Below are 24,378 nucleotides of genomic sequence, written 5' to 3' on the forward strand. Positions count from 1 at the left end.
CGGGTTCAAGCAATTCTCCTGCCTCACCCTCCCGAGTAGCTGGGATTACAAGCGCACACCACCACGCCCAGCTAATATTTTGTATTTTTAGTAGAAATGAGGTTTCACCATGTTGGCCAGGCTGGGCTCGAATTCCTGACCTCAAGTGATCGCCCTGCCTCAGCCTCCCAAAGTGCTGGGATTACAGGAGTGAGCTACGGCAACTGACTTTCATTTTTTTTTATTTTTTTATTTTTTTTGAGACGGAGTCTTGCTCTGTCGCCCAGGCTGGAGTGCAATGGCGCGATCTCAGCTCACTGCAACCTCCCCCTTCCCAGGTTCAGGCCATTCTCCTGCCTCAGCCTCCTGAGTAGCTGAGACTACAGGCGCCCGTCACCATGCCCGGCTAATTTTTTTGTATTTTTTTAGTAGAGACGGGGTTTCACCGTGTTAGCCAGGATGGTCTCAATCTCCTGACCTTGTGATCCGCCCGCCTCGGCCTTCCAAAGTGCTGGGATTACAGGCGTGAGCCACTGCTCCCAGGCTGGAGTGCAATGGCACAATCTTGGCTCACTGCAACCTCTGCCTCCCAGGTTCAAGCAATTCTCCTACCTCAACCTCCCAAGTAGCTGGGATTACAGGCATGCACCACCACACCCGGCTAACTTTTTGTATTTAGTAGAGATGAGGTTTCACCATGTTGGTCAGGTCAGTCTCGAACTCCTGACCTCAGGTGATCCACGTGCTTCGGCCTCCCAAAGTGCTGAGATTACAGATGTGAGCTGAGGCGCCTAGCCCCGAACTTTTTTTTTTTTTTTTTCCGATGGTGAGATTTTCTTTTTTTCTTCTTAATTTTATTTTATTTTGAGATGTAATCTTGCTCTATTGCCCAGGCTGGAGTGCAGTGGTGCGATCTCGGCTCACTGCAACCTCCGCCTCCCAGGTTCAAGCAATTCTCCTGCCTCAGTCTCTTAAATAGCTGGGATTATAGGCGCGCACCACTACTCCCAGCTAATTTTTGTATTTTTAGTAGAGACGGGGTTTCACCATATTGGTCAAACTGGTCTCAAACTCCTGACATCGTGATCCGCCCGCCTCGGCCTCCCAAAGTGCTGGGATTACAGGCGTGAGCCACCACCCCCGGCCTTTTTTTTAATTATGTTAAAAGACTAGTCAGATGCAGTAGTGAGAAAGGGGCGAGAGTAGAAAAAGAAGTTCCGTCTGTAACTGACTGTGAACAATCAATTGAAATAATTCACTACCTTCAGACCAGCTGAGATTTTCTTGAAAATTTTCCTTCAGCTCTAAAGGAAAATGTTTGTCATCACTTAACTATATCCAGCTTCTCTCCAAACTCACTGCCGCCACCGCACACCAGCCCAAGGCTGGACACAGCAACTGCCTCCAAACCAATCTCCCTTCCACACTGGTCCTTTTAAACTCTATTCTCTGGAGTGACCACTTCTTACCCACTCAGAGCTTTGTCATTTCCTGTTTAAAATATTTCAGTTGGCCGGGCGCAGTGGCTCATGCCTGTAATCCCAGCACTTTGGGAGGCCAAAGCACGTGGATCACCTGAGGTCAGGAGTTCGAGACCGACCCGACCAACATGGTGAAACCCCATCTCTACTAAATACAAAGAGTTAGCCGAGTGTGGTGGTGCATGCCTATAATCCCATGGTGAAACCCCATCTCTACTAAAAATACAAAAAAAAAAAAAAAATTAGCCAGGCGTGGTGGCGGGCGCCTGTAGTCCCAGCTACTGGGAAGGCTGAGGCAGGAGAATGGCGTGAACCCGGGAGGTGGAACTTGCAGTGAGCCAAGATCGTGCCACTGCACTCCAGCCTGGGCGACAGAGCGAGACTCTGTCTCAAAAAAAAAAAAAAAGAAAAAAAGAAAATAAATAAAATAAAATCTTTCAGTGATACTCATGTTCTTGCCAGTAAGTGCCACACCATGGCTGGCCTGACTGCCTCAGCCACACTGGCCTTCTCTCTGTTCCTGCCCGCTGAATTGCCTTTGTACAGTCTGTTCTCTGGGTCTGGAAGCTCTTCTCCATCCACTCCCACCCACCTTCCTCTATCCAGCTAACCAACTAATCCTTCAGCTATCCCTCAAATAGCACTTCTTTTAGAAAGCCTGGCCTGACCACCCCACCCCAAACTGAGTCAGATCATCTGCATAGTACTCTCACGGCTACCAGTACTTTGCTTTCAAAGCTCTTATCACAGTTTGAAAATACTGTATTTACTTTATGTATTTATTTATTCAGTGTCAATACCACCACTGTACCGTATGCTCCAAGAGGGTAGAGATGTGTCTGGATTTCAAATTGCAAATAAACAATGTTTTCATTCACCGTTCAACAAATATTCTCTTTTTTCTTTTTTCTTTTTTTTGAGATGGAGTCTTGCTGTCACCCAGGCTGGAAGGCAGTGGCGCGATCTTGGCTCATCACAACCTCTGCCTCTCAGGTTCAAGCGATTCTTGTGCCTCAGCTTCCCAAGTAGCTGGGGTTACAAGCACAGACCACCATGCCCAGCTAATTTTTTAAATATTTTTAGTACAGACGGGGTTTCACCATGTTGGCCAGGCTGGTCTCGAACTCCTGACCTCAGGTGATCCGCCCACCTTGGCCTCCCAAAATTCTAGGATTACAGGTGTGAGCCACCGCACCCAGCCCTCAACAAATATTTTCTAAGTGTCTATAATGTGCCAGACATGACCAGGCACAGTGGTTATGTCTGCAGTCCCAGCTACTCAGGAAGCTGAGGTGAGAAGATCACTTAAGCCCATAAGTTCGAGGCTGCAGTGAGCTATGATCATGCCACTGCACTCCAGCCTGGGCAACAGAGGGAGATCCTGTCTCTTAAAAAAAAAAATGGTGCGGCCAGGTGTGGTGGCTCATGCCTGTAATCGCAGCGCTTTGGGAGGCAGAGGCAGGAGGATCACGAGGTCAGGAGTTCGAGACCAGCCTAGCCAACATGGTGAAACCCCATCTCTACTAGAAATAGAAAAAATTATCTGGGTGTGGTGGCAGGGGCCTGTAATCCCAGCTACTCGGGAGGCTGAGGCAGGAGAATCGCTTTAACCTGGGAGGCAGAGATTGCAGTGAGTCGACACCACATCAGTGTACTTCAGCCTGGGCAAAAGAGCAAGACTCTGTCTCAAAAAAAAAAAAGGGGGGAGACCAAGCACGTTGGCTCATGCCTGTAGTCCCAGCACTTTGGGAGGCTGAGGCGGGGGGAATCACGAGGTCAGGAGTTTGAGACCATCCTGGCCAACATGGTGAAATCCCCCATCTCTACTAAAAATACAAAATTAGCCGAGCCTGGTGGCGTATGCCTATAATCTCAGCTACTCGGGAGGCTGAGGCGGGAGAATGGCTTGAACCCGGAAGGTGGAGGTTGCAGTGAGCCAAGGTCGTGCCATTGCACTCCAGCCTGGGTAACAAGAGCGAAACTCCGTCTCAAAACAAACAAAAACAAAAATAAAAATGAGACATAGATCAGTGAAGACAGTGTGCTAATAACTGTGTCATTCGTTCAATCTTCTGTGTTGGAACTCAGGGATCAAGGTCCCCAGAAGCCGGAAGCAAAGTGAACCTGTGGAGCAGGAGCTGGGTGAGGAAGCTTTCTTTGAAGGTTGAAGAGGAGTGTTCCGGATTTTTTTTTTTTTTTTCTTGAGACGGAGTCACTCTGTCGCCAGGCTGGAGTGCAAGGGCACGATCTCGGCTCACTGCAACCTCCACCTCCCGGGTTCAAGCCATTCTCCTGCCTCAGCCTCCCGAGTAGCTGGGATTACAGGTGTGCATAACTACGCCCGGCTAATTTTTGTATCTTTAGCAGACATGGGGTTTCTCTATGTTGGCCAGGCTGGTTTCGAACTCCTGACCTCAGTCGATCCACCTGCCTTGGCCTCCTAAAGTGCTGGGATTACAGGCATGAGCCACCGCGCCCGGCCGGCATTCCAGATTTTGCAGGGGATTAGTACAGCAAAGGGATCAAGAAGGGATGTAAAGGCACAGCGTGTTCTGGGTACAATAAGGACTTAGGCATTGCCCAGAACAGGAGGCCAAGGAGATAGAAGGAGAGGCAGGAGAGACAGGTAAACCTGGCCAGAGATTGGATAAGAGAGGCAGGAGGTTTTGTTCACTCTGAAAAGGGATTTGAACTTGACAACTGGGGCAACAGAGACTTCTTGCTTGAGAGATGAGATTGGACCTTCGAAAATTGTTCTCTGCCCTCATCATAAAGGAAATAAGATGAGCAGGAAGACCAGTGAGGGTGATGGTGATCTGGACTGAAGTGGCAGCCGTCACGGAGAATATCGGATGAATGTGAGAGAGTTCTGGAGGTCAAAGCACCAATGTTGGAAACTAACTGGATAAACGGGGAGAGCGGCGCAGGACAGGAGGAATCGAGCATGACTTCTACCATAGGGTGACTGGGCGGGTAATTCATTGAAATAAGGAAGTTAGGAGGAGGAGCAGGTTTGGACATGCTGATCACTAGAGCTGCCACATCCGGGCGGTGACGAACACCTGGATCTGCAGCTCCAGAGAAGGGCCTGGGTTAGATGTCACTGAAGCCTTAGGGTGGCGGAAAGGCGAGAGATAGTGGGTTGAGATTCCAAGTGCAATCCACTGCGGCTCCTCGCTCGCCCTCCAGGTGGCACCACAACCCTGCGCTTCCGAAGCCCGTTTTCTGAGCCAGACACTCTCCACGCTCTGGGTATTTCGCTTCTCTCTCCCCACGCGCCGACCCTAGGTCGCGCACTTTCTGCCTGGCAGAATTTGGCCGAGGATCCAAACCCGGAGCAGCCTCCAGACAGCGTGTCGTTCACGCGGCCAGCATATGCTCAGAGACCTCAGAGGCTCAGAGACCTCAGGGCTGGTGGTGTGGTCCCTCGGACCGGCTCCAGAAACCAACCTGGGGAATGTGTGTAGGGGAAGGGCGGGATAGACAGTGCCCGGAGCAGGGAGGCACTGAAAGACAGGACCAAGCAGCCTGGCCACCAGACACGTTCTGGGAACGGAATTTCCTGGCCCCCAGGGCCACACTCGCGTGGGAAGCATGTCGCGGACCCTTTAAGGCTTAATCTCCCTGTCTCTCCGCCCCCTCCTGGGACAGGCCGGGACGCCCGGGACCTGACATTTGGTGGCTCCCAACGTGGGAGCTAAAAATAGCCCCGGGTTACTTTGGGGCATTGCTCCTCTCCCAAACCGCGCGCCGGCTCGCGAGCCGTCTCAGGCCGCTGGCGTTTCCCCGGGGCAAGTACACCTGGCCCGTCCTCATCTCTCAGACCCCACTGTCCAGACCCGCAGAGTTTAAGATGCTTCTGCAGCCCGGGATCCTAGCTGGTGGGCGGAGTCCTAACACGTGGGTGGGCGGGGCCTTTTGTTCCAGGGACTCTTTTCTCAAAACTTCCCAGTCGGAGGCTGGCGGGAACCCGAGAGGCGTGTCTCGCCAGCCACGCGGAGGGGCGAGGCCTCACTGGCCGGCCCCACCAACTCCAGCCAAACTCTAAACCCCAGGCGGAGGGGGCGTGGTCTTCTGGGGTGTGCGGGCTCCTGGCCAATGGGTGCTGTGAAGGGCGTGGCCCGCTGGGGCAGGAGCGAGGTGGCGGGGGCTCCTCGCGTCTTTTCCCCCAGCCCCGCTCCGCCAGATCCGCGGGAGACCCACTGCTCTCTGGCTCCTTGGCTTGTGGCTGTGGGTCCCATCGGGCCCGCCCTCGCACGTCACTCCGGGACCCCCGCGGCCTTCGCAGGTTCTGCGTGCCAGGCCGGGACCAGAGACTCCCGGATCGGTTCTTTCATCTTCGCCGCCCCTGCGCGTCCAGCTCCTCTAAGACGAGATGCCGTCGGGCTTCCAACAGATAGGCTCCGAAGTAGGATTCATCATGGGGGGCGGGGCGGGGGGGCACGGGTCCCGCTTTTCTTGGGCTGGGGTCGCGGTTGGGGTCAGCTGGGGGTGGTTCCTGCGCAGGCGCAGGGGGTGAAGGTGGGGGGCTGGCTATTTATACCCGGCCTGGACAACCCGTGACTGTGAGATTCCAATCCTACCAAGAGGCAGAGTGGGTCTGGAGGGCCTTTCGGGGCACAGGCAGCAAATGGATTCTGCGAGCCAGGGTTCACCCCCTTGCCTAGTAGGAGGCGCGGCGCTCCGTAATCGGGGACACCCTGCCCTCGATCCAACTCGGGAAAGCAGATCCAGGCGGGTCTTGCCCTCCGGGAGCTGTCCGTCCGTCTTCGCTCGCGGGCAGTGTTTCGAGGACCAGAGGCTCTCCGTGGGCCCCCACCCCCACTCCTGGCCGCCCTCCAGGACGCTGAACTTTCCCTTGGCCCCATGGTTGGTGGAGGGGCAGAGGGGACTGTCAGCCCCCCCTCCCCCAGCTCAGGTTTCCGCTTGGAGACACTCTGTGCCGCCAGCGAGCGGCCACCACTGCCACCGCCCCTCACACCACCTTCCTGCCCTCCTCCCCTGGGCATGGCCCTCCCAGGCAGAACCCCTGGACGGCCCTCCCTGCACGGAGGTTAGAGGGGGAGGGCAGGCCGCGACATAGATAGAGAAGGCCACCCCTAGATGACCGGGATGTCCTTTCTGGAACAGCACTTCTTGGTCCTGTTGGGGGCCTCCTGGAGACAGAACCCCCAGAGGGGAGGGAAGAGGACAGTGGCTGATGATAATGCACTTGTTAATTTATGGAACCAGCACTGTCGGGGATACCGTTAACATGTGATGTTGATTTTCACAACACTCTCACAGATAGGTAGGCAAGGCAGGCAACATCACCCCCATCTCACAGAGGACACTCAGGTTCGGGGCGGGGAAGTGACTTGGCCAAGGTCACACAAATCTGAGCTCTTAAGGCCAAGCCTGTCTCAAGGTCACAGAAGAATTTTGAGACAAGTTCTCAAACATTTCTCTGCCTTATGGACTCAAACATCCAGTTTCTCCTTTATGCCCAGGTTGCAGTTGAGCTCCTGTTTACATTGAGATCTTTGTGCAATTCCTAATATGGCCCAGTTTCCCTCACCCAACATGCTGGATAGAGCCCAGTATCTTCAGGCTCCAGCTGGGCCCGGGCCCCTAGCGGAAGGAAAAAAATCATGGTTCCATGTGACATGCTGTGTCTTTGCGTCTGCCTGTCCAGGATGGAGAACCCCCTCAGCAGCGAGTGACTGGGACCCTGGTCCTTGCTGTGTTCTCTGCGGTGCTTGGCTCCCTGCAGTTTGGGTACAACATTGGGGTCATCAATGCCCCTCAGAAGGTGAGGGCCTGCAGCTGGCAGGGTGGGGGTACCCAAACGAGGAGGACAGGTGTCTTGGGGGTGGTGGAAAGGGGAGGGTCTGCAGGAAATCTGTCCTCTGCTGTCCCCCAGGTGATTGAACAGAGCTACAATGAGACGTGGCTGGGGAGGCAGGGGCCTGAGGGACCCAGCTCCATCCCTCCAGGCACCCTCACCACCCTCTGGGCCCTCTCCGTGGCCATCTTTTCCGTGGGCGGCATGATTTCCTCCTTCCTCATTGGTATCATCTCTCAGTGGCTTGGAAGGTTCGCAGCTGGAGGGCAGGGGTGGGGGAAACAGGAAGGGAGCCACTGCTGGGTGCCCTTACCCTCACAGCCTCACTCTGTCTGCCTGCCAGGAAAAGGGCCATGCTGGTCAACAATATCCTGGCGGTGCTGGGGGGCAGCCTCATGGGCCTGGCCAACGCTGCTGCCTCCTATGAAATGCTCATCCTTGGACGATTCCTCATTGGCGCCTACTCAGGTATTCACGGGCACCGCAGCCCTGCCTAGCACCCTGTTCTCTTTCACCATGCCTGGGCTTTCAGATGGGAATGGACACCTGCCCTCAGCCCTCTCTTCTTCCCTCGCCCAGGGCTGACATCAGGGCTGGTGCCCATGTACGTGGGGGAGATTGCTCCCACTCACCTGCGGGGCGCCCTGGGGACGCTCAACCAACTGGCCATCGTCATCGGCATTCTGATCGCCCAGGTGACCGGGACAAGCCTCATGGGTGCCTGGGCAGTGGTTAGAGTGGGGCTCTGGAGAATATGGTGGGCTTCCAAGGTAAGGCAGGAGGGCTGAGTGACCTGCCTTCTTTCCCAACCTTCTCCCACAGGTGCTGGGCTTGGAGTCCCTGCTGGGCACTGCCAGCCTGTGGCCACTGCTCCTGGGCCTCACAGTGCTACCTGCCCTCCTGCAGCTGGTCCTGCTGCCCTTCTGTCCCGAGAGCCCCCGCTACCTCTACATCATCCGGAATCTCGAGGGGCCTGCCAGAAAGAGTAAGCTCTCCCGCTGCAGCCTGGCCCAGGCCCATGCCTCCGCCTCTTCTGGCTAGCACCTGGCTTCCTCTCAGGTCCCCTCAGGCCTGACCTTCCCTTCTCCAGGTCTGAAGCGCCTGACAGGCTGGGCCGATGTTTCTGGAGTGCTGGCTGAGCTGAAGGATGAGAAGCGGAAGCTGGAGCATGAGCGGCCACTGTCCCTGCTCCAGCTCCTGGGCAGCCGTACCCACCGGCAGCCCCTGATCATTGCGGTCGTGCTGCAGCTGAGCCAGCAGCTCTCTGGCATCAATGCTGTATGTGTGGAGGAGCCTCCAGGCAGGGCACAGCCCCGGGAGGGGAGACGAGAGTGGGGAGCAAACACTCCACCAACACTCAGGGTAGGGCCAGCCTGTTGTGGCTGGAGTAGAGGAAGGGACATTCCTGCCATCATTTCTTCTCCCCCACCTCTAGGTTTTCTATTATTCGACCAGCATCTTCGAGACAGCAGGGGTAGGCCAGCCTGCCTATGCCACCATAGGAGCGGGTGTGGTCAACACAGTCTTCACCTTGGTCTCGGTAACTGCTCACCTCTGGAATGGCCCGAGCCACTGGCTTCACATCCCTGGGTGTCCCGGAGGTCCTGCTCTTGGTTGCCCTCACCCACGCAGCCCCTCCTACTTCCTGTGCCTGAAAGGCTCCGGTCAAGCTCTGACTCTCCCCGCAGGTGTTGTTGGTGGAGCGGGCAGGGCGCCGGACGCTCCATCTCCTAGGCCTGGCGGGCATGTGTGGCTGTGCCATCCTGATGACTGTGGCTCTGCTCCTGCTGGTAAGGCCTGGAGACTAGGAGAGGCTAGCAGCCCAGCCCATGGGAATGGTCCTGAGAGTCTCTGTGACCAGCCAGGGCCCCTTCTTAACACACATGCTTTCAATCCTGGCGCCAGCTCTGGACCAGGACTATGGGTGACTGGCTCCAGAATCTGCTGGGACTATGGTCTGCTCCTGAGGGATTTGGGCTGCACTGGGAGGCAGCTGTGGCACAACTCTGGCAGCCAGGAGGGAGAGCCCCTGTCAAGCCTCAGGAACAATCATTCCTAAGGACCCAGCTTTAGAGCCCAGGGAGAGCTGACCGTCATAAGAACTGAGAGGCTGTAACATTTCCTCTGCCTTGAACCCACTTGGGATAGCCAGCAGAATGCCAGTGCTCAGAAAGGCTCAAGGGCCTGCTCTAACCGGGGACGGCAGGCCCCCCACAAGCTGCTGGGGAGGGGGTTAGATTTCACTTCTCTGAGTTGAGGGCAAGGAAAGATCCAGAAAGGCCTCAACTGGATTCTCCACCCTCCCTGTCTGGCCCCTAGGAGCGAGTTCCAGCCATGAGCTACGTCTCCATTGTGGCCATCTTTGGCTTTGTGGCATTTTTTGAGATTGGCCCTGGCCCCATTCCTTGGTTCATCGTGGCCGAACTCTTCAGCCAGGGACCCCGTCCGGCAGCCATGGCTGTGGCTGGTTTCTCCAACTGGACAAGCAACTTCATCATTGGCATGGGTTTCCAGTATGTTGCGGTAGGTCCCCCCCACCCCAGCCTCCCACACTGTAGGCCAGAGGTGGGCATCACACAGCTAGCCCACCTGCTTCCCCGTCAGGGACTCCTGCAGCCACAGATCATGGGTCTTTGGGTCACTTTGGTGGACCACCTGCTCCACAGAATCAAAGCAAGGAAGGGAGCTGACCTAGATTGGATAGTAACTGAGGTGTCTGAAACGCACCAGTGGCATAACTTACGTTAGTCTGAGAATAAAATGATACACTTTGCATTAATACTACAAACAGCTGGGACTCTCCTCTGAGTGCAGTAACTGAGGATGGTGAAGAGGGCGAAAACTAAAAGAGTGTTTGGGGTTCAGAGAATCCTCTTTTCAGTGTAAATTCTCATTCCTGCTCATTTCCCTTGTCCCTGGAGGAGGCAGCTGCTGTCTGCCGTCTCCCCAGCTCCCTGTGAAGGCCTTTAGCTCCTGGTTGCCTGAAACCACCCCTTCCCTCCCCACCTCACTCTGTCAACACCTCTTTCTCCACCTGTCCCAGGAGGCTATGGGGCCCTACGTCTTCCTTCTATTTGCGGTCCTCCTGCTGGGCTTCTTCATCTTCACCTTCTTAAGAGTACCTGAAACTCGAGGCCGGACGTTTGACCAGATCTCAGCTGCCTTCCACCGGACACCCTCTCTTTTAGAGCAGGAGGTGAAACCCAGCACAGAACTTGAGTACTTAGGGCCAGATGAGAACGACTGAGGGGCCAGGCAAGGGTGGGAGAGCCAGCTGTCTCTACCCGCCCCAGAGACCCCTTCCTTTCCTCTGCAGCACTTTAACCCTCTCTTCCCTATTACTTCCGGGTGGAAAAGAATCCCTGCAGCCTGGTAGAATTGGGAAGCTGGGGGAAGGGTGGTCCGAGCACCCCCTCATTCCCCTCGTGTGACTCTCTTGGATTATTTATGTGTTGTGGTTTGGCCGTGGCCATCAGGGTGGGCCACTGTCCCCTCCCTCTTCCTTCCCCCATCCTCTTTCCTCCCCACCTCCCCCCATACTCAGCTCCAGAATACCTTCTTCCCTGCTAGAGAAGGGGGATTGGAGGGAAGACAGGTCTAGACTTTCTCAGCGGGACAAACCAGAGCAGAGAGCAGGATAGGAGACAAGAAATCCAGTTTCCCACCACCCTGGACTCCTCCCGCAATCTGGGACTTTCACTGAATTTTCGCCACACAGACTCTGGGCAAAGGGGGTTGTCTTTTTTTTTTTTTTTTGAGACGGAGTCTCGCTCTGTTGCCCAGGCTCGAGTGCAGTGGCGCGATCTCGGCTCACTGCAAGCTCTGCCTCCTGGGTTCACGCCATTCTCCTGCCTCAGCCTCCGGAGTAGCTGGGACTACAGGCGCTCGCCACCACGCCTGGCTAATTTATTTTGTATTTTTAGTAGATACAGGGTTTCACCATGTTAGCCAGGTGGTCTCGATCTCCTGACCTCGTGATCTGCCCGCCTCGGCCACCCAAAGTGCTGGGATTACAGGCGTGAGCCACTGCGCCCGGCGAAGGGGGTTCTCTCTTGACCCCTGCAGGGAAAAGGACTCACTTCCCTCACTGCAGGCAGCCTTCCAGGGCAAGAGGGAACAGGAAAGTATGTGCCCATGTGTGGCAAGATGGAAGGATGGCAGGCTCCCGCCTCTAGGCTTGGGGCTCTACCCCGATTGTTCCCCAAGGCTGCCAAGAAGGAGCCCTAGCTTTCTTCCTCTCCCTTTCTGGAAGGGTGCTGCACCCACAGGCTTTTGACCAACTAAGGCAAAGAGGGGATTTGAAAGGCTGCCTGGAAACACTGGGCTGGGAGGAGCCTTTGGATATTTTTATATACGTTTGAAAAGGGGGTTGAGAGAAGAAACCAAAGGTCGGTTGTACTAAATGTATATATATAGATACTTCTATAAAGTCACTGCTGAAGACAAGCAGTGCCACCTATTGTGGAGGCACTTGAGGACGGGCTGAGACAGGGACCAGAACTCTTCACCCCCTTCCTCCCTCTGTCCTGCCTCAGCTCAAGGCCTCAGAATCTTCTGAACGCCGTTGCTCATGCCCCTACTCACATTTCTACTCATTGCTTTATTAATAGTAAATGCTCAATAAATTGTAGCTGCCAGTGCCGGACACTGCTCTTGGCATCTGCAGAATACTCACTCTGCTAGGGAGGTGTCAGCCCATGTCACGGATGGGCAGTGAAACCCCTGATGGGGGCACTCTTCCCCAGGGGCACAGCTGGAGACAGGGGAGCAAGGATGCCAAGCCCTGCCCACAGCCCCACATCCCCTCCTCCCCACCCTCAACAGTGAGTTACTAGCGATTCTCCAAAACAGAAGAGACAGAGACCAAGACCACAGGAAAGCCTGTTTTTGTTTTTACTGGAGGCTCAGGTGGCACATGACAGATCATAAAATGGCTTCAGAGGTAGGGGGCTGGGGGAAAACAAAAATAAACTTGGGGAGGGGGGAAGAAAAACAACCAGGAGGAGGTAAGAGCTGGCTGGTTCCTTCTCAGCCTGAGTTATGGGAGGGAGTTGCTGTCTGAACAGAGGATGGCTCCCTTCCTTCAACCCTTGATAAGGGGAGGGAAGAAAAAAGAAAAAGCAAAAGGCTGTTGCTTTGGTCCTCCTGAGTCTCAAGGAAAAGGTGAAAAGCTGGTGCTTTGATGCCATGAATTATGGGAAAGGGGAGCAGGGTACTGGGTGGGACAAGGTCAGTTGGAAAAACTGGCAGATACCTGAGAGAGAAAAGGAAATGGACGGATTGTGAACAAGAGCGACTTGTCATCACCACCCAGTACCCCGCCTTCCTGGCCACCCACCCAACTGCACCAGCCACTCACCAGATGGCAGCTCTGGGTGTCCTTTGAGTTGGAATCACTCCAGGATGGTGGTGGTGGGGTCCCCACTGTTGACAGGGGCTGAGGTCTAAAGAACAGCGGTGGCCAATTGAGACTTGTTCTCTTTTTTTGTTTTTGAGACAGAGTCTCACTGCAGGTTGGATGGAGTACAGTGGCATGATCTTGTCTCACTGCAAACTCCCCCTCCCGGTTCAAGCGATTCTCCTGCCTCAGCCTCCCAAGTAGCTGGGATTACAGGCACGTGCTACCATGCCCGGCTAATTTTTGTATCTTTAGTAGAGACGGGGTTTCTCCATATTGGTCAGGCTGGTCTTGAACTCCTGACCGCAAGTGATCCTCCTGCCTCTGCCTCCCAAAGTGCTGGGATTACAGGCATGAGCCATCACGCAGGGCTGAGACTTGTTCTTCAGAGCCCCGAACTTCAACCTTCTTTCACTTTTTCCCTTCCCATTAAAACCTCAATCACACCCCTCAGTTCACATCTACAAGCTGGTAGGATGGCTCCAGGCAGCAAGTGGGGGACAGGTTGGGGGGGGCATGGCCATCATGGGCAGTCATGGGCTTGATTGCCTCTGCAGGGGCTTCCTGGTGGGAGGGGGCACCTGCCAGGGGTGGACCCAGCAGGCTGCATGGAAGAGGGTGGTGGCAGGGCCAGGGCAGGGGAGGGGAGGAGCCAAAGGATAAGAGTAGGAAAGAAAAAGAAAAGGAGCCGGTGGGGGAGGGAGCTGGTCTCAGTCTCTTCTTTCATCCCACATCTGAGGTCCTCACCTCAGGGGCTGCAGGCTGCCGGGGGCCAGGGGCCTGCTGCCGTCTCCGCTGGAAGTAGGGGCGGTTTCGTGGGCGCTGGGGCTCAGGCCGGGAACCATCAGCGGGACCTTGGCTGGGCTTGGTCTCACCGTCCCCACCTTCTGTGTTAGGCTGCTGGGGTGGCCTGGGACGGAAAGGCCTAAGGAAAGGAGCAGGGCTCTGAGGGGACCAGGGAACACTCCCTCCCCAGGGCTCACCCAGCTGCCCCACCCCACCTCCAGGAGCCAGGCCTCCAGCCCATGAGCACTGCCTCCCCGCAAGGCACCTCTCTCGCCAGGAGCCCAGGGTCTGCCTAGAGCTTCGCCCTTCCATCCTCCTGTCCCTTTCCCCAAGGAACCAACACTGGAAGGGGAAGACCAAGCCCCAGCAGGGGGGTCTTACCTTCGGTACCTGGGCCGGAATCTGGGCGGGGGGACCCGCTCATCTCCCTGCTGTTGGTGTCCCTCCAATGGGGCTGTCTCTTTGGGTTCTACCCCATCAGTGCCCTGGGAACATGCAAAGGTGAGCTGTGGGGACAGTGAGCTGTGGGGACAGTGAGCTGTGGGGACAGCAGCTGCCCTGGAGCCAGGTTATCCGCAGCTCTGCCCAACCCTCAGTTCCTCCTTCTTTCGGGACCCATGGTCTCTATCCTAACTCCCACTCCTCTCCTGAATTTGGGGAACTGGCTCCCATATTCCAGCTTCCCCTCACCTCTATAGGCTGCTGCTGGTTGGGAGGCCGGGGGCCTCGCACAAACCGCCGTCGGTAGAAGGGTGGGGGGCGCCGCCATCTGGGCCGCTGCCCAGAGTCTTCAGCCCGCTCCCCTTCACTGCCAGGTCCTGTACCCCCCGAGGGGATCTCTGCCACCATGGGTGGTGGGGCAACTGAGGGAGGCCGGGGGATGAATCGGCGGAACCTACGTCGGTTGGGGGCATAACGGCTGCCCTTCACAGGCACTCCCCCGGGCCCAGTTACATTAGCGGCTTCTGCGCCCTGGGAAGGTGGTAAGGGAATAGTCAGAACCTGCTCCAACAGCCAATGTGCATTTCCCAACTTGCTTCCCCTTCTTACAGGGGAAGACCCCTCTCCAGCTTTCCTTTAGCTCCTCTAACTTCTTTCTACCCTCCCTGGAGAGGCAGTGGAATGTGTTTGCACCCGTCTGGGAAGGAGCAACATGTCCTTTTGAAATAATTGCTACTGCACCCTCCTCAGTATACGACTGGGTGGAGAAAGGCCTGGCAGCCAGCATCCACCTTTTTACTCCAGAGGCGGAGTCGGGAAGTCTAGGACAGGGCCCCACGTGGAGAATGGATGTCGAAGTGCTTGGTGAACTACAGAGAAGAAACCCAGACACTGCCGACTGATGACAGGGACATACTTAGGACATCCCTTAGCCCTAGCATTAAGGAAGAGGACATCAGAGCTGGCCCCAGGAGGGTCTTAGCCTGTGATGACCTCCAGGCCACCCTCCCATAAGCCCAGTCAACTCTATACCCCACAGCAGTCCCCAAACCTTCTCTCCTTCCACGACATCAAATTCCACAGTCTCCCCATCTCCAACGCTGCGCAGAAACTTCCTGGGGTTGTTTCTTTTAATAGCTGTCTGATTGGGGAAAAGGCCACGTGAAAAGTGAGACAGCAAGACAGGAGTCTCTGTTACCCCTGCTGGGGCCACCACCCAATTTCATTCTTTCAACATTTGACTTGGGGTCTAGAGCTGGAGGGTGGAGCAAGGCGGTGGTCAAAGTTTAGCAGGGGAAAAGTCCTGAACTCAGGGCCTCAGCAAAGACTGTGCAGTTACCAACATCCCCAGGACACACTCCCCGCACCCCCCCTCCCGCCCCGCTTTACCCCTCAGGGATTTCAAAAAGGGAGGCAAGAAATATGAACTCCAAAGCAAAAGGCAGGGACAGCCTTCAGCTGCAAAGTGGGTAAAATGCACTGTGCTTCTTACCTCAGTCCCAGTGAGAGCTCTCTCCACCAAGCAGTGGTTCTCAAGCTGTAGCGTGCATCAGAATCACCTGGAGAGCTCGTTAAACCGATTGCGGAGCCCCAGCCCCAGCTCTGATTGATTCACCAGGTCTGGGGTGGGACCTGAGAATTTGGATGTCAGGTGATGCTGCTGCCGCTGGTGCAGGGGCCACGCTCTGAGAACCACTGCACCCAAGGACCTTCTCCCTCTGAAAATTGCCTCAGTGCTTCCTGGAGTGTTAACAGGTCCCAGTAGGTAGTAAGCGTGCCATGCCCAGGGGCAACATGCTCAATTCTGACAGACGTTTAGTAACCCAACACAAGTGCGGCTAATGGTGGCTGACACAGGCACCCGAGGCGGATGGGGGGAGCTATTCCCTGGCAGATGGGCCGTTGTGAAGAAGAGCCAGAGAAACATGGTGGGGCGCACTGCTAAGAATTACGGCAAAGGCCTTCAAAGACGGCCGGTTCTTCCCCTCAGAAAGCCAACCTAGCTCTTACCTGGTGAACAAAGACATCTTCCTTGGTGTCATTCCTGCAGAACAGGATGGGTCGTTAAGGAAGGGACTTTAACAAAGCCCTCAGCTCCTCACTGAGGCCCCCTTAGCTGCCCAGTCTAAGCTCAGTGGGCCCATCCTCTCCAGCATTCCAGTTAGGGGTAGACAGGGCCTGGGGAACGGGAGGGAGAGCCAGCAGGGCCCCCAGAAGCTGGTGTAAAGAGAGGTACACCTAAAGCCTCAGTGCCAAACCTGGACTTCACAAGAAAAGGGCAGGCTGGGGAGGCAAAGGCACCTTGAGGGACCTGAGACAGCTCTGCCCCTGCCGGGACTCCACCTCCCACCCCAGGCTAGCCTTACAACCTGCCAGCGCTGGGTGCAACTGTCCTTGGCCAACACCCCCTCCCCCAACCCCCATCAGGGTTGGAAAATTCCAGTTTTCTTCCTTCTATAGTCAAGGAGGCAGAAAGTGCAGATGGGGCCAGAGGTGCAGAACGAGTTTGAGAAGGGAACAACGTGTCAGGAACTTGCTCTGAACAGCTGCCAAACTTTATTCTCATCCTCAGCCTGGAGGTGAATCCCAGAGTCAGGCCCACTCTCCAGACGCGTGGGACCAAGGGTGAGAGAAGAAAACATTCACCCATTCTCTATCACAAGAACCCCAGTGGGTTGGGGGAGGGGAGAAAGGAAAAGTTTCCCTGGAGATACTCTGTCCCCCACCCAGTCTGCCATTTCCAGAATTAGACAGGGACCCTTCCCTAGAACAAACGTTTTAGCTTTGAAGCACTTGGATCTGCACAAAGGTCAGCCTGCTAAGAGGGAACTAGGGCCTCCCAGGAGAGCCAGGCCGGGCAGGATGCCTGGGCTGGGGAAGGACCCACTGGGGGAGACCTGGCTCTGCTCAGAATCCACTGCCACAGCCTCTCCCAGTGCTGAGGGGTGGGGCTGCCTACTGAAGGAAAGCAGCAGCCTCTGGCTCCTTCCTCTGTCAGCCTCAGTCCCACTGTCAGCCTCAGTCCCAACAGATGGGGGGCTTGAATGAGCCACAGCTCTTGAAGGGAGTTGAGTTGTGAGTGCTGCCATAACAGGAAATCATTGAGGATTCCAGCCTGGGGCCCTGAGGCACAGAGAACCCTATAATACATTCTGCCCCAAAGGCATGTCAGAGTAAAAGTAATGAAGCAATTCCAGAAGGTGAGATGAGAAACTGGCAGGGTCAGAGCCAGGTTTGCCAAGTTCCTGAATCATTAATCCTCCGCTGCCCTTGAAGATGTGGAGGAGGCTTCCTCTTGTCACTAAGCACACATTTGTGCTGCGGTTAAAGGCTTTCAACCAGCATCAGCTGGACATTGCAACCATGTGCCTCCGCAGGGGTCGAGATGAGGTTGGGCGTGTGTCCAGTCCCACAGGCCAGTTCGGAAGACACCCATTCCACCCCCGCCCTGGGTTCCTTGGATACCTGTTGATGAATCCGTAACCATTCCGGACGTTGAACCATTTGACAGTGCCCAGGACTTGGATTGCTGCCAGGCAGAGATGCAGTGGGGACAGTGAGATGGGGGGAAGAGATGGAGTTGAACTCAGTTTTGAGGCACTCCAAAACAAAAAAAATCTAGCCTACTGCCTTATTACTTATTAAGCTTACCTTCAAGCCAACCAGGTTTCACTAGTAGCTTCAAGGTATTCTTACCCTATTCCACCAAATGAAATCACCCACACAGGGACTCAGGCTTTCAAAAAGCCTTCCAACTCTAAGTCACGTTCCCCACATCCTACAAATCCAGCCCCTTCACCTAGAACTGGGTACTCACCTGGTCTGCAAAGTGCCGCCCCCAGGTCATAACTGAGGGTTTTTCTAGCCCTCCCAATGCAAGGGTCCCCAGTGCACCTGCTTGCCGGGCTCAGAGGTTTGCTTAGTTCTAACCCAGTCAACTAGGCACTGTGTCCCGCCCGGGGGCGTGGCCGGACCCTGGGGCTTTATTCTCCACCCCAAGACCTTAGCTGACCCTGCCGGCCCCGCCCTCTCTCCCAGGAAGGCACGGCAGGATTTCCCACCAGGGGAATCCACTTTGTTTGGTGCGCAGCTCCCAGCCCATTTAGCGCTCTGGGCCTCCGGGCCAGGCCGCCTTTGGTTTTCCGGATCCTGCCGGGCTCCACACTGCCCCTCCCCCAGCCCGCCGACCCCTCAGAGCCGCCCTGTGCGCGCCTGCCCCTCACCCAGCACCGGCTTGTCCGCCTGACTCCGGGCCGGGGGGGCGGGGGTTCCCGAGGCCGCCGTCGCCGGGTTGCCAGGGGTGCGGGGGCCGGGCGCCGAGGGGGTCCCAGCAGCAGGGCCCGAGGCGGCTCCGCCCCCGCCGCCCGCCCCGCCGCCTGCTTTCTGCGGCTCCCCTGCGGGCACCGGTACCACCACCGCTACCACCCCTGCCGCCGTCGCGGGCACCGTCGCCGCGGGGACCGCTGTAGCCACCGCTGCCGCCTCCACCTCGCTCATCCCGCCGGGTCCAGTACCGGCCTCCGCCGCCGCTGCCGCCACCGCCCCAGCCCCTCCCCCCGGCTCGCGAACCCGCCGCCCTGCTCGGTCCTCGCGCCCCGAGCCTCGCCCGCACGCCGGCAGCGGGCCCGGAGCCGAGGCCAATGGCAGCCCTCTGCCGCCGCTCGCGCAGACCCCGCCTCCCGACCACGGGCCAATCCCAGCCAAGCAGTCCCCCCGGCCCGCACGCCGACCCCGCCTCCCGGACTTCGCACCGCGGCCCCGGCCCCCGCCAGCTGCCCAGTAAGTACACCTGGGCCCCGCCCCCGGGCCGCCACGTGACCGCCCCCGGCCCAACCCATTGGCCGTCGGCCCCTTTCCCCTCCCCCCTCCGCCCCTTTCCACCGGCCGCGGGAAATCAAACGGGCCGATCGCGCCCCAACTGCCACCTGGCCTCTGCGCGAAGGGCGGGGCCGGGGCCGCAGCGCCAAGGTTGCCCCTGACGACCTGAGCGAGGGGCGGGAGTCTACAGCCTCGGTTCTGGCAGTGAGTAGCACCGCTCGCCTCCACCCTCGAGACCGACCTTGCCCGTATGCTGCCAGGTGCAGACGCCTTCCGGCCACCACCGCCCTTGGCACCCTTTCCCCACAGGACGGCCCTGCACACCCTGGGGCTGCGGGGTCCGCCCGCAGGATAGGCTGGAAAGCGCAGCAGAATGGATTTCCCGGCTCACACTTGCTCCCATGAACCAGGACCCCCTACTTTTCTGTTTTTCTTTTTTCTTTCTTTTTTTTTTTTTTTTTTTTTGAGACAGGGTCTGGCTCTGTCAGGCCGGGCGTGGTGGCTCACACCTGTAATCCCAGCACTTTGGGAGGCAGAGGCGGGCGGATCACGAGGTCAGGAGATCGAGACCATCCTGGCTAACACAGTGAAACCCCGTCTCTACCAAAAATACAAAAAATTAGCCGGGCATGGTGGCGGGAGCCTATAGTCCCAGCTACTCGGGAGGCTGAGGCAGGAGAATGGCCTGAACCCGGGAGGTGGAGCTTGCAGTGAGCCGAGATTGTGCCACTGCACTCCAGCCTGGGCGACAGAGCGAGACTCTGTCTCGAAAAAAAAAAAAAAAAAAGGGTCTCACTCTGTCGTCCAGACTAGAGTGCAGTGGCGCGATCTCCGCTCGCTACAACCTCCGCCTCCCGGATTCAAGCGATTCTCCTGCCTTGAGCCACCTTGAGGTGGCTCCCGGCCTGCCCTACCTATGTTTGTATTGGAAACAAAGTTTACAAGTAGTACAATGCGCAACTCTTCGCTGAGCTGGTTTTTTTGTTTGTTTGTTTTGACACAAGGCCTCCCTCTGTCGCCCAGGCTGGAGCGCAGTGCGCGATCTGGGCTCACTGCAGCCTCCGCCTCCCGGTTTCAAGCGATTCTCCCTCCTCAGCCTCCTGAGTACCTGGAATTACAGGCGTGCGCTACCACAGCCTGGCTAATTTCTGTATTTTTAGTAGAGATGGGGTTTCACCATATTGACCAGGCTGGTCTCGAACTCCTGACCTCTGGTGATCCACCCGCCTCATCCTCCCAAAGTGTTGGGATGACAGGGTGAGCCACTGGGCCCAGGCTTTGCTGAGTTTTGATCAATGTGTCCACCCATGTGGCCCACACCGACCGCTGCAGCTCTGATGTCTACCGCCCTAGACTGGCTTTGGGGTCTCTCACGTCTGCATGCCCGGGGCTGTGGTCTCCGGCCAGGCGTCAAGCTCCAGCGGACTCGAGGCCTTTTGCACATGCAGTTTCCTCTGCCGAAAACGCGCTTTCGTGTCTCAGGGTGGCTCTCTCCAACTAGCAGCTTACATACCACTCTTCGCGATCACACCATTCCTTATTTTTCTAATGGCATTTTTGAAAATAGTCTGGCCGGGCGCGGTGGCTCACGCTTGTAATCCCAGCACTTGGGAGGCCGAGGCGGGCGGATCACGAGGTCAGGAGATCGAGACCACGGTGAAACCCCGTCTCTACTAAAAATACAAAAAATTAGCCGGGCGTGGTGGCGGACGCCTGTAGTCCCAGCTACTTGGAGAGGCTGAGGCAGGAGAATGGCGTGAACCCGGGAGGCGGAGCTTGCAGTGAGCCGAGATTGCGCCACTGCACTCCAGCCTGGGCGACAGACCAAGACTCCGTCTCAAAAAAAAAAAGAAAATTGTCTGATCCTGACCATTTGCTTATTTTATTTCCCTGCACACAGTAGGCTGTAAACTCCACAGCAGTAAGAGCCTTGTACAGCCGGACGCCTGCAGCAGTGCCTGGTACAACGTACACGTTCAATATTTATCGAATACGGGAACGGCCCCCCATTCCACAGATGAGAGGACTGAGGGGCAGTGCGAGGCTTGTACCAGGTTTCTCGTGAGCCTGGGAGGATTAATGGGCCGGGCGCGGTGGCTCATGCCTGTAATCCCAGAAAAACGAGGCTCCAGCAGTATCTCCTCCCTAGGGCCGCCTCCCCAACCAGGGAGGACGCGGGTGCGCGTTGTATTTTTAGCCAGGGCAGTGCGCCCCGGGGCAGCACACGTGCCCCCAGGCGCTGCTGGGCAAGCCCCACGTGCGCTTCCCAAGGACTGGCGTCCTCCGCGTCCCCTTCGCCGCCAGCTGCCTGCAGCAGCCGTAGTCGCCTCTCCCGGTCCCGGCGCGCCCTCTGCCGGCCGCTCCCGGAGGCCGCCGGATTCCGCTTCCTCACTGACCCTCCACTTGCTATCGCCCGCCGCACCCCTCCGGCCCTTTCAGAGTTGAAGATTCTGATTTCCGGGGCATCGCGCACAGTGGACAGAAAAAGAGAAGAGACAAGAAAACAACTAAGTCGCAAGACGAGGCCGTGAAGCATACAAGAATGACCATTGGCCTTAGACTGTTAAGGACCAACTTACCCGTGCCTAGCCCTGAGCTCAAGAAATTGGAGAAGCCTAAGACCAAGGCTGGGGAAGGCAGGCAAGAAACCTCACAGTGTGACCGCTGCAGCAAAAGAATCACATGGAAGGCACAGACGGAGCTCAGGAGTGGGCCAGTTAGCTACAGGCTGGAGGGTGAGAAAAGAGGACCTAGGAAGGGAAGCTGAACCATTTTTTTTTTTTTTGAGGCAGAGTCTCGCTCTGTCGCCCAGGCTGGAGTGCAGTGGCGCGATCTCCGCTCACTGCAAGCTCCGCCTCCCGGGTTCACGCCATTCACCTGCCTCAGCCTCCCGAGTAGCTGGGACTACAGGCGCCCGCCACCGCGCCCGGCTAATTTTTTGTATTTTTAGTAGAGACGGAGTTTCACCGTGCTAGCCAGGATGGTCTCGATCTCCTGACCTCGTAATCCACCCGCCTCGGCCTCCCAAAGTGCTGGGATTACAGGCGTGAGCCACCAGGCCCGGCCTGAAGCTGAACCTTTTTGTAGTAAGATTAAGAAAATGGGCAGGGCACGGTGGTTCACTCCTGTAATCCCAGCACTTTGGGATGAGGAGGCCGGTGGGTCACCTGTGGTCAGGACTTCAAGACCAGCCTGGCCAACATGGTGAAACCCCTGTCTCTACTAAAAATACAATAATTGGCTAGGCGCGGTGGCTCACGCCTATAATCCCAGCACTTTGGGAGGCTGAAGCGTGTGGATTACAAGGTCAGGAGTTCGAGACCAGTCTGGCTAATATGGTGAAACCCCGTCTCTACTAAAAAATACAGAAAATTGGCCAGTTGCGGTGGCTCACGCCTGTAATCCCAGTACTTTGGGAGGCTGAGACAGGCGGATCATGATGTCAGGAGATCGAGACCATCCTAACACGGTGAAAACCCGTCTTTACTAAAAAAAAAAAAAAAAAAAAAAAAAAAAAAAAATACTAAAAAAAAAAAAAAAAAAAAAAAAAAAAAAATACAAAAAATTACCCGGTTGTTGTGGCGGGCACCTGTAGTCCCAGCTACTGGGGAGCCTGAGGCAGGAGAATGGCGTGAACCTGGGAGGCGGAGCTTGCAGTGAACCGAGATAGCGCCACTGCACTCCAGCCTGAGCTACAGAGCGAGACACCCGCTCAAAAAAAAAAAAAAAAAAAAAATTAGCCCAGCATGGTGGTGCGCGCCTGTAATCCCAGCTACTCGGGAGGCTGAGGCAGGAGAATCTCTTGAACCCGGGAGGCGAAAGTTGCGGTGATTTCAGTGATTTGAGATTGCGCCACTGTACTTCAGCCTGGGTGACAGAGTGAGACTCTGTCAAAAAAAAAAAAAAAAAAAGTGGCCAGGCGCGGTGGCTCACACCTGTAATCCCAGCAATTTGAGAGGCCGAGGTGGGCAGATCACAAGGTCAGGAGATCCAGACCATCCTGGCTAACATGGTGAAACCCCGTCTCTACTACAAATACAAAAAGTTAGCTAGGCGTGGTGGCAAGTGCCTGTAGTCCCAGCTACTCGGGAGGCTGAGGCAGGAGAATGGTGTGAACCCAGGAGACGGAGCTTGCAGTGAGCTGAGATCGCGCCACTGCACTCCAGCCTGGGCGACAGTGCGAGACTCCGTCTCAAAAAAAAAAAGAAAAGAAAAGAAGAGAAAATGGGAGGATGTGAGGAGACCAGAGGTGGGAGCATTGCAGGGAAATGTACTCCTGGCTGTTGAAACAACAGCTACACTGGCAACAGCTCAACAGCTACGTGCTCTTCATCCCCATGGAGGAGAATTCGCAGATACCACGGAGAGATGCAGCTCATTGTCCTCTTCAGTTGAAGGATTTGTGCATGTAATTTTCTTTTTCTTTTTTTTCTTTTTTTTTTCTGAGACGGAGTCTCGTCCTGTTGCCCAGGCTGGAATGCAGTGGTGCTATCTCGGCTCACTGCAAGTTCCACCCCCCAGGTTCATGCCATTCTCCTGCCTCAGCCTCTCCAGTAGCTGGGACTACAGGCGCCCGCCACCACGCCTGGCTAGTTTTTTTGTATTTTTAGTAGAGACGGGGTTTCACAGTGTTCGCCAGGATGGTCTTGATCTCCTGACCTCGTGATCCGCCCGCCTCAGCCTCCCAAAGTGCTGGAATTACAGGCGTGAGCCACCGCGCCCAGCCTTTCTTTTTCTTTTTTGAGACAGGGTCCCACTCTGTCACCCAGGCTGGAGTGCAGTGGCACCATCTCAGCTCACTACAGCCTCCACCTTGAAGGCTCAAGTGATCCTCCCATCTCAACCTCCTGCCTGTAGTTAACTGGCCCACTCCTGAGCTGAGACTACAGGCACGTGCCACCACACCCGGATAATTTTTTTGAACTTTTTGTAGAGAGGGGGTTTCACCCTAGGTGAACTCCTGGGCTCAAGCCATTGCCCACCTTGGCCTTCCAAAGTGCTGGGATTACAGGTGTGAGCCACCATGCCTGGCCATAATTTTCTGGTTATTTAAATACTTTTAAGTACTGTAGATAACAAGGGCTCCAGGAATTCTAGTGAAAAGCCTTCCTTCTTTTTCTGTCACTTCCTTTCCATTAGTTCCTGCTCACCTGAAGTGTTCTTTACCTGTCTGTTTTGTTCATTACTTAAAAACAAAAACAGGCTGGGTGCAGTGGCTCATGTTTGTAATCCCAGCACTTTGGGAGGCCAAGGCAGGAGAATTGCTTGAGCTCAGGAGTTCAAGACCAGCCTGGGCAACATAATGAGACCCCATCTCTTCAAAAAACACAAAAATTAACTGAAGATGGTGACGTGCACCTGTAGTCCTAGCTACCTGGGAGGCTGAGGTGAGAGGATTGCTTGAGCCTAGGAGGTCAGGGCTGCAGTGAGTGGTGATTGTGCCCCTGCAGTTTAGCCTGAGTGACAGAGTGACACCATGCGTCAAAAAATGAAATAAAAAACAGGCTGGGCATAGTGGCTCATGCCTGTAATCCCAGCACTTTGGGAGGCCAAGGCGGGAGGATCACTTGAGGTCAGGAGATCAAAACCAGCCTGACCAACATGGTGAAACCCCGTCTCTAATAAAAATACAAAAATTTAGCTGGGCATGG

The 24,378-nt window shown here is 55.9% G+C and overlaps 2 protein-coding genes across 3 annotated transcripts; one reads left to right on the forward strand and one right to left on the reverse strand.

Moving 5' to 3' along the window:
• Positions 1–5,618: 5,618 nt before the first annotated feature.
• Positions 5,619–12,158, forward strand: SLC2A4 (solute carrier family 2 member 4). The gene is made up of 11 exons (XM_032139743.2): positions 5,619–5,868; positions 7,135–7,251; positions 7,363–7,535; positions 7,628–7,752; positions 7,864–7,979; positions 8,107–8,269; positions 8,375–8,562; positions 8,720–8,824; positions 8,973–9,074; positions 9,604–9,807; positions 10,328–12,158. The coding sequence occupies exons 1-11, from the start codon at positions 5,836–5,838 to the stop codon at positions 10,529–10,531; spliced, it is 1,530 nt and encodes a 509-aa protein (XP_031995634.1). The 5' UTR covers positions 5,619–5,835; the 3' UTR covers positions 10,532–12,158.
• Positions 12,155–18,554, reverse strand: YBX2 (Y-box binding protein 2). 2 transcript variants are annotated; one of them, XM_058431835.1, is made up of 10 exons: positions 18,133–18,437; positions 17,375–17,438; positions 15,920–15,953; positions 15,402–15,446; positions 14,961–15,050; positions 14,159–14,440; positions 13,850–13,953; positions 13,430–13,607; positions 12,644–12,728; positions 12,155–12,538 (listed from the first exon to the last, which is right to left on the reverse strand). In XM_058431835.1, the coding sequence occupies exons 1-9, from the start codon at positions 18,404–18,406 to the stop codon at positions 12,678–12,680; spliced, it is 1,122 nt and encodes a 373-aa protein (XP_058287818.1). In that variant the 5' UTR covers positions 18,407–18,437; the 3' UTR covers positions 12,155–12,538; positions 12,644–12,677. The 2 variants fall into 2 exon arrangements, with proteins under 2 accessions (XP_058287818.1, XP_031995636.1); XM_032139745.2 differs by lacking the exon at positions 15,402–15,446 and having other exon boundaries at positions 18,133–18,554.
• Between the last annotated feature and the right edge of the window lie 5,824 nt (positions 18,555–24,378).

The sequence above is a fragment of the Hylobates moloch genome, unplaced genomic scaffold (genome assembly GCF_009828535.3).
Source record: "Hylobates moloch isolate HMO894 unplaced genomic scaffold, HMol_V3 SCAFFOLD_19, whole genome shotgun sequence".
NCBI classification, from domain to species: Eukaryota; Metazoa; Chordata; class Mammalia; order Primates; family Hylobatidae; genus Hylobates; species Hylobates moloch.